The following is a 10,025-nucleotide window of genomic DNA, read 5'->3' as shown; positions in this document are numbered from 1 at the left end:
TATATATATATATATATATATATATATGTATATATATTCCTAGAAAAATATTTCTATATTACGTTTAATCAACAATATTAAAGATTAACATTTTATAACTGCCAAACGTTACAGCGCAATGTATGAGTTACAAATCATTATAGACTCTTATTCAATTAATTAGTTTCTATTGCATTGAAAAAGATTAATGTTAACATATTGCGCAAAAATGATCGATATCTAAGTAAACAGATATATACATATTACATGCGTACATCTCGATTAAGTTTAGTCTTTTTGAAATGCCAAAAATCTCATTCATCTTAAGAAAATAGCAAGTATAAAAATAATTTTATGTTACGATAATGAAGTTGCGCAGAATACAAATTACTGAAAAATAATGTTTAAAGATAAATCTCTACATGAATTAGCAACCTTTAAATAACTTGATTAGATTAACATGAGACATTCAATGAAATGTGACATTTAATAAATACTTTTACAGTAACAAGTTTAATCTACGGTGATCTAAAATTAACATGAAAAGGAAAGCTTAAGTTATTTCAATGGATTCTCGAATCGTCTCTAATCAGAAATGAATATGAGTCACGTAGAAACGAATTTCCTAATTCGTCTGAGTTATTCAATACAATTTTAATTTACATGTGACACTACTTTATAAAATGCAAAATTGTTATTTATTCTACTCTACGATCTACATCATAGCAAATCTTTATAATTTTTCTCTTTCTAAATATAAATATTCTACAATCGGAAAATTATTTTACAATATATACAAAAGTACAAGGATATAGAAGAGTTAAGCACAGTTGCATCTTCTTTAAAACAGTCTTAAGGCGCTTAGATAACGAAAGCAGTTTTCTGAATGTTTATATGAAATTATCTGAGATTTGTTTTGCAAATAACTTTACCGATGAAAAGTTTAGTTTTAGATAAAAAAGAGAAGATACGATGAGTGAGAAATATAATTTAAAGACTTACTGTAAAAAAGATTCTTACGTTATCGGACTAAATCTTTTGTACTTGTCAGAACTCGTTTGAAACGAGTTTTATGCTTACAAAATGCATTTTTTCTGAGCAATGTTAAGGAAGTACTAAATGCTACTTAAACACGACAAAAAATATCTGTATGTTTTCTGTACAGCGAAATATAGCCTTATTCATTATTAGAATGATATATATATGTATATATACTATGTTATTAATTTTTTTATGTATATAATCAATCACTAGGAAATATATGTCAGAATATTCACAGACTTCAATAAAGAATTAAGAAATACTAGAACGAAGTCAAAAAACAAAATCAATTTTGACGCGATTGTACTAAATTCTAATCCATAAGACTAAGAACTGTGGATTATGTATGATAATTCGGTAGGAAATCTGAAAATTTTAGAGTTTTTTACAACTCTTATGTACATATGGATTCAAGTGTTTCTGGCTTCATATCCTCCCATATTACTCTTTCAGCGAATCCATTCGTTATCAATTCCTCAGTAAGGGAAATTACCTTTAAAAAATTCAATTAATTCAATTAATTTGTATACCAAAACGTCTGCAAAGAGATTTTTCAGAGTTAAAACAGTAACTTAAAACAGTAACACTTACCCCGTAATTTTGTATGATAAAATAAATGTTTGCATAAGTATTGCTTTGAATGCGACCTTCAATTTGCGCTTGTGCAACTCCCTTTGAAGAACAATTCTGTACCACATTGTAAGCTTCTGACGACCATTTACCTGTATAAATAATATAATAATATATAATGTATTCGAAATAATTTTGACAGATATAAAACCATAATGTGGAAAATATATACATTATACATCAACATATAATTACCATTTTTTGGCTGAATATTTGCTAAAAAGACTTCAATCGCTTGGAAGGGCAAACTTAAATAATTTAATATCAATGGTCTACATTCCGAATTGCTAACCGACCAATAACCACCGTAATCAAGTAATCGCACTACGCTTCTCTCTCCTGATGGATCTGGCCATTCAATATATGCTCTAACCCAATTCTCCATCCAATATACAGCTACGTAATCGCCCTCTATGAAACAATACATTACTCCCGCTTCTGTTTTTTGTATCAATTAAGTTTATATCACTTACTGTTCAATACATCCGGAACTGATATCGATTCTGTATTATACCAATACTGCATGCTGTCTTCTAAATTTTGTAAAAGGGGAAATGACGGATGAGTCGGAAGACGAACAAAGAGCCAATTTGGCTTGACAATGTGACAAATATTAATGTCATTATTAACGCCATCAACCAGGGACAGAGGTCGTTGTATAAAGACATTGTATGTAACTTCTTCATTCACCTCGGATATTGTTGAGATCTCCGCTAATGTTACTTGCGGGAACCTTTTCTCTGGAAACTTCTGCCTTACCATTTTAAGCGCGACGTTAATTCCCTCAACACTGCCTCGTATCGAGCAAATCTTATGATCACCATCGCAAGGGTGATCATTGACATATATGCCGACGTTTGCCTTTGTACGAATATTATGTAAAAAGCTACCATGACGGCCAATCAATCTGCCCACTAAATGTTGCGGTATAGAAAAATCATACGTGGTTGATGCAATGTTGTCTTTTCTGCATCCATTAATACTTCCACCTGTATAAGGACATAAAAATTGATTGTATTCAAGCCGGACGAAGTTGCTGTCATCTAGATCTCACTCAAAGATCTCTAAATAATAATTCATTAACTATATTTTCTTAAAATTGATATTATTCTATCAATATAAATAAATGAAATATTTCATCATTAATGATTATCGATATTTACCTTTTCCGCTATCTGTATTGCTTCCTTCACTCCCAGCTTCATCTGTGACACTACCATCCAGAACTACGGAAATTGGGCTATGATTGGCCGAGTCCCTTTCGTCAACCTCTCGTCCCTGAGTTTTGATAGTATGTCCCTCAGATTCCTGTTCATCCTTCTTATAATGATACTCCTCCGTATAGTTTTGTTCAAGCGACCTTGTCTCGCAATGCATAGTCTGCTCCTCATTAGCAACATTTTGAAATATTCTCGGTTCTTCGTCATCATCATTCTTGTTAGACTTGGAGGATGCACTTGTGGCGATCGTTTCAAACAAGCTTGTATTCGACTTATTACTACTATTAAACTCTACTTCTGTACTGCATATTGTTCCAACATCTTTATACGTATTCTGGCTGCTGTTACAAAAAGCAAATTGCAACGCTGAATTTTTTAACGGAATATCCATGGTCTTGCTGATCTTTCTTGAGATGCGAGTCTGTTCTTCTTCTTCTTCTTGCATGTTGCAGCAGTCAATTGAAGATTCCTGATTGATCTCTTTCTGAACACCGGAATCATAAATGTTAGTGTCAATCTTCTGCGTATTATTTGAAATCGCTTTTTCTACACAGTTCGATTTTGTAGTTCCTCCTGAGTCATTCCATTGAAGTTCATCTCTGTCTATCCGACGGCGTTTGTACCAAAAGAGAGCGATGACAAGCGCTACCGCCGGAACTGTCCACTTTACAAGTGGTACATGAATAGAAGAATTCATAGTGTGAGTCCACGGTAGCTGCCGTTACCGAAAAGTTGTTAATACTGAAATTAAAAAAGGTGCCAAGTTTTTTAGAACATTATTTCAACGAATATTTAAACGATGATTAGTACTTCATACAATTATACACACACACACACACACACACACACACGCACGCACGCGCGCGCGCATGCGCACACGTGTGCACGCACACGCACACATACAAGGTGAAAAATTTCAAATGTAATGGCAAATATCTCGAAAAATATAATGAAAGATATGGAAAAATGTTTCAGATAAAAGTTGCATGGTCTAAAGGAAGTCACATTTTGATCATGTTATCCTTCTTCTAGGTGGGGGGCACCAAAAATATATAAAAGTTGCCTCCACTTTTTAAAATTTAATTGTATAATTTCTTTTACACGATATGATTCCTTTAATCATTCTACATATAAAAGTATTAAGGTAGTAGTAAAAAAATCAATCATCATTTACGAGATATTTTGTCTATATGTATCAGAATAAAATATAAAATATCTCGTAAACTATTGATTTTTTGATATCACCTTAATACTTTTATATGCAGAATGATTAAAGGAATCATATCGTATAAAAAAATTATACAATTAAATTTAAAAAAGTGGAGGCGTCTTTTTGGCGCCTTCACCTAGAAGAAAGACATGACCAAAATGTGGTTCCCTCTAAACCAATTGCTAAACTAATGCAATTTTTATCTGAAACATTTTTCCATAGCTGTCGAGATATTCGGGTCCATTATATTTAAAATTTTTCATCCTGTATACACACACACACACACACACACACACACACACACACACACACACACACACACACACACACACACACACACACTGGTTAAAAGTTTCCGAACAACAAAATTAACAATTCAATATCCACATTAAGTGACATTTAACTGAAAAGTAACATAAACTTAAAGCAAATTTAATTTATTTTAATATAAAAATTAATCAAATATACAGTTATTCTGTTTGTAAAACCTAAACTTTCTTCTCATCAAAGAAACGATCTTCCACTAGTAAAACAGATTTAATCAATCGCGACATTCTTTCTATAAGTTTCTTCAACTTTTGTTGGGATAATTGTTTCCAAATTGTTTCCAACGTCTCATAAGTGTAAGCCTGATATCAGTTAATGTTTCCTTCACTTCACAATCTATTTCATCCCTTAATTCAATGGGATTCAATTTAGGAGATTGCATGGTTATTAAATAATTTTAATGTCTTCAGATGCTTCTTTATTCAGTAAATAATTTCGGTATAACTTTGGATCATTGTCTTGCTGAAAGATAAAATCCTCTTTTCACTAGATGTTTCAGCTGACAAACGATGCGAAGGATTGAAGTCGGAATATTAGTGTCTGGAATCTTTTAACCGACAGTGTAAAAATTATATTTTATTATATAAAAAAATAAAGTATTTTATATAAAAATTAATGTTATGCATAACGAATTAAAATCTGCTAAATAAACACTTGCTGATCAGCGGAAAGTTTGTGTAAAACGAGACGGTATGTCGACGTGGAATTCCATGAATTTTCTTCCGCGCACGGCAATTAATTTTTCAATATATCATAATGAAAATTCTACTTTTAACGAAATATATATATAAATCTTATTTTAATGAAATATTATATTTCCATTAAAATTAAAATAGAAATTCTAATTTTATAATATAAATCTTTAGAATTAATCATACACATTAAAATAAGATTTATAGATCATATAAATTTTATATAATTTTCTAATATCTTTTGATATATTATTCTATTTCTATTCATCTTTGTCAAACTGTGTTTAAACCAGCATATAGGATTACTTTTTGAATATGCACATAACGAAGTAACACTTATATATACTTCAAGACGGTGTTGTTAGACAGACCGAGTTTCAAACGCATGCGCGTCCAATGTAGCTTTATTGGTCATGGTAGTAAATAAGAGATCATTAGTCGCTTAGGAAAATGTTGAAAATTTTTATATTACATATGTATACATATATATAAATATATTTCTATATATGTATACATATGTAAAATGTGTAAAATATATTAAAATTTTCAACATTTTTGAAAAAATGTTACTTAGGCGACTAATGATCTCCTGTTTACTAGTAACTGGTACGTTTTTGAAGCTATATTGGATGCGCAAGCGTCTGAAATCCGGCCCGTCTACAACATTGCTTCAAGATATCTTCAGGTCTGATAATGTATACAATAAACGCTACATTCGTAGAAAGTCATCTAAAAAAATATTTAAATATAACATATAGATTATTTAAATATTTTTTTTATTTAAAAAATAGTTTTTCAATCTATCGATATCATATACAAATTAAAAAATTATATATAAGAGTTAAATATATTCTTTATTTTTATTATTTAGTGGTAAAAACAACGCAAAACAACGATCAAAATATTTCATGATATCCAGCAAGCGAGGTAATCATTAAAATCTCGCATTATATCATCAAAGCAACAAAGCGAAACTTGTTTTGTCATCGTTATGTTATCTCACAGTATATAATGAAATAAAATCATAAAAATCTAGAAATTCAAAGTTCCAAACTGTGATAATTAAAAATGTGATATTAAAGTATTTCATGCTGTTTACTTACATTAACGTATGATCGATCCAAGATCAAACATTTCCAGCTGGTCGCGAATAGAATTTCTTCTCATACGAAATATTTCATTATAATCGCCAAGGGTATGTAGGTAGTAATACTACGCAATGTCCTAAAATGAGCCTGAGGCAACACGCATCGAAATTAATCGGAAGATTGATTACGTAAATACTGTCGATGCCAACTGGAGTTGTATTACGACTCGCAGATTTTCAACACACGATTTTCAACATACGCCAGTTATATATGAAGTTGGACTGGAACTGTTCGCTGATTATGCAGGCACGATCATGTAAGATGGCATTCACACCGTAAGAGAGAGAGAGAGCAAGATCTTCGATGATATATAGGACCACGCAAAAATAATACGAGTAACTTCTGAAAAATATTCTAACGATTTTATTGTTATCTCAAGCGATATGCAAGAACCGACTGGTATGATTTTCAGGTCAACAGAACAAATAAAAAATTATATTATATGTTTAAATCAGCACATAAAATTCTCATACGAATGTTCAAAATGGTATATGTATAATCACGTTTTTAAAATTTGACCAAATGCTTGATTCTACTAATTAATGCAATCGATGAAAAAAATATATGTATGAACAAATCCGCAAATAGAGAGAACTATTCTATATACAACTGCAATCTGTAGTACTTTCACGATAATATCCATCCGAAACAGAAAGATTAAACTGATTTTGATAAGAAATTACTAATCTTTTGTCAAATTTCAGATAATATCAATGTATAATATTAAAAACTTATCGAAATTTCAATATAATTCAATTACAAGATACAATTCAGTTGTAAATCGCAATCAAACTGACGGATAAAAATAAAAGTAAAAAACTTTTGAAATAAGCCGAAATTTTGAATAGTTTGGCATATAAGATATCGAGTCAAAAGTTTCTTGAGAATGTTAAGAAGAGGAAAGAAGATGTGTGAAGAGTATTAGAAGAGGAAGAGTAGATATATTATATAGGAGCAAAATGTTTAAAATTGAAATTATGTACTATTGATTTAAATTTTAAAAAAGTGGCGAAAACAGCTCAAATCATAATTACTTTTGAAAATAAAAAGATCAACATAGAATAGATGAAACATAATAGATGAAATGTAATGCTACAGCATTTATAGTGCGAAGAAAAAAGGAAAAAATAAAAAATTGAAATTATACATGTAGAATCGTTCAATATAAAATGAATTGAAACTGGTACATAGAAAAATTGCATTGCATTGCATCACATTGCATTACATCGCACTGCATTGTGTTACATAATCAAATAGAAAATATGTTCTTTTTATGTATTTTTTTAATTTTAAAGCTATTATAATAATTGAAAAACTTTATTATAGAGAGGAAACAGTAATTTTTTTTAACACAATTATTTAAAAAATGTTAAGAACAGTTTCACAGTGATCATATTTTAATAGGTTTTTAATTGATAGTTCTTATATAATCTTGTTGTTTTAAAAAAAAGAATCGTTTTCCATGTCGAATATTATGTTATCATTTAAGATCTACTTATCTGTTTTTTTGAGCATTGATGATATATGCTGTTTTTGAATTTAAAAAATTGGATATTATCATCTCAGAACAGGCTAGCGTTATAGGTCAAACAACGCATACTGGTTCAATGTGCTCTCGGAATGTTGAATCTGCGCTGCGTGAGATTAAAGGAAACCGGTGCGAGTAAAGCTTATTAATAAAAGCATTAAGAGGAAAAGCGGAAATTGCGGTAACTTGATAAACTACAATAAATCTCAAATCTTTAGTCTTCAACTTATCGTTAAAAAAAATTATATTCTTAATGTCTTATTCTTACTATATTCTTAATGATCGTAATCATATTATGATCTAAATTAAAAAATTATGTTACATCTTTGCATTAGTTCTATAAGTTTAAATAAAGAATTAATAAATATTAATGAAGGTAATAGTCACAAAAAATTACTCAGAAATAATCTTTCTTATTTTTTAAGTAATAATTATTTGTTGCACTGAAGATATGCGTGCGTGCGTGCGTGCGTCGCGCGCGCGCGCGCGCGCGCGTGTGTGTGTGTGTGTGTGTGTATATATACACGTAATTTTTTATTTTCATGCACAAACATGTTAAATTAAACAAATTCATATTTAAATAAGTCTCATCATTCAGTTTAAATGAAAATAATACGAAAATAATACGTAAACATTAGATTGAAAACATTAGATTGAAAGTACAAATATCTTGTATTAGTTTCGTATTAATAGAGAGATAAATAAAGTTTAAAACAATTTTAATAAATAGATTGTCAATTTCAATTTGTAAATTAATTATGAAATTAAAAAGAAACAAATTCGCCAAAAAAAATATAAATTTTAGTAAATAAAATATAGTGAATAAATTTGATAGCATATAAATTGAAAATTTTGAATATATATTGGGTTATCCGGAAAGTTCGTGCCGCAAAAGATTTAAATTTAATAAATGTATACTATTGTATAATTTAAATCTTCTGTGTTTCAATTTTCTTTCAAAATCGGCACGAACTTTTCGGATAACTCAATATATATATAAGTCATTCACAATAAATGAAATTTCATTACGCGTGTGTAGTAGTTGAAAAAAATTAATAATATTTTTAAATATTTCTTTATATGCAATTTTTTATGGCTTCTGCAAAAATATTTATGCATTTTATCCTTTTCTAATTTTTTTTATTTTCCTTTTTATTTTATAGTTATTCTTGAAAATTAACGCAAATAAATAAAAAAATACTTTAAATATTTTTAACGGATTGTTTAAAATATTTGTTTTATTTATTTATTAATTTTGGAATTTGAGATTATTATAACATTAAAATTAACGCAAAAAAATTAATGTAAATAAAAAAAATACTTTAAACTAAACAATCCATATTTAAATTATTTTTATTTATTTATTTATATTAATTTTTAAGAATGATCACATAATAAAAGGGAAAATAAAAAAATATAGTTATAAAAGAACAAAATGGATAGATATTTTTGCAGAAGCGAAAAAATGCATTTAGATAAGACTAATAAGTAAATTTTGGAAGTTTATTTTTATTCAATAACGAATGCAGGTTTCCAGATCTGATTACTAAATAAAAGTACTAAGTAATTACTAAGTAAAAGATGCTTTAAATATATATTAATATATAATTTAAATTATAAAATGCACAATAATAGAATCTTAAACAATTATTTGTCATTATTCTTTTTCTACACTAAGTTCTGAACTGATGCAGTTAAGTTAATGTTATTGCAGTTAAATTATTGTAAGACAGGTACAGTTTCTTTCATTCTAACATATTCTACTATTGTATTCTTGTATTGTACTATCTAATAATTAAGAACTAGTTCAGAATTCTTCGAAAAAAAACGATTCAACGAATTTTCCTAACATACTACGAAAAAATAAGAAGTCAATTCTTTTTCGAAGAAAGTTTTCAATTGGTGGAGTATTTCTATAAACATTTATGGAAATACAAAATAATTGAATTAAATAGATTTTTATAAAAAATAACTAATACAATAATATAAATAATACACAAGGAAAACAAGACACAATATTAGAAACAATATTACAAGGAAACAATACAAACAATTTATAAAGAAATAGATTCTATACTTTTCTTTAATAACGCACAAATTTTTTTCTAATAATTTTTATATTCTTATGTATTTTTATCGATTTGTTAATTATAATTTTTGTCAGTGGAATAATAATGTTTAACAATATTAAGTAAATAATAATAGAATTAGAAAGTAATCAATAAAAAATTAATTAAAATCTAAAATAAA

The 10,025-nt window shown here is 28.4% G+C and overlaps 1 protein-coding gene across 7 annotated transcripts in view; it reads right to left on the bottom strand.

Moving 5' to 3' along the window:
• Nucleotides 1-1,322: 1,322 nt before the first annotated feature.
• The window catches only part of LOC108686103 (KH domain-containing protein akap-1), a 9,542-nt gene continuing 839 nt past the window's right edge, over nucleotides 1,323-10,025 (bottom strand). For 2 of the 7 annotated variants that reach the window (XM_018191199.1, XM_018191197.1), the window contains exons 2-6: nucleotides 2,814-3,611; nucleotides 2,124-2,639; nucleotides 1,846-2,061; nucleotides 1,612-1,742; nucleotides 1,323-1,513 (exon numbers count right to left, since the gene is read on the bottom strand). In XM_018191199.1, coding sequence (XP_018046688.1) covers nucleotides 1,415-1,513; nucleotides 1,612-1,742; nucleotides 1,846-2,061; nucleotides 2,124-2,639; nucleotides 2,814-3,567 — 1,716 coding nt within the window. In that variant the 5' untranslated portion in view covers nucleotides 3,568-3,611 and the 3' untranslated portion in view covers nucleotides 1,323-1,414. Of the gene's footprint in view, nucleotides 1,514-1,611; nucleotides 1,743-1,845; nucleotides 2,062-2,123; nucleotides 2,640-2,813; nucleotides 3,640-6,202; nucleotides 6,590-10,025 lie in introns of those variants that run through there. The other 5 variants (XM_018191194.1, XM_018191195.1, XM_018191193.1 and 2 more) reach the window with 5 other exon arrangements.

The sequence above is a fragment of the Atta colombica genome, unplaced genomic scaffold (genome assembly GCF_001594045.1).
Source record: "Atta colombica isolate Treedump-2 unplaced genomic scaffold, Acol1.0 scaffold164, whole genome shotgun sequence".
In the NCBI taxonomy this organism is placed as follows: domain Eukaryota; kingdom Metazoa; phylum Arthropoda; class Insecta; order Hymenoptera; family Formicidae; genus Atta; species Atta colombica.
This window is presented reverse-complemented; position numbering and strand designations above follow the sequence as displayed.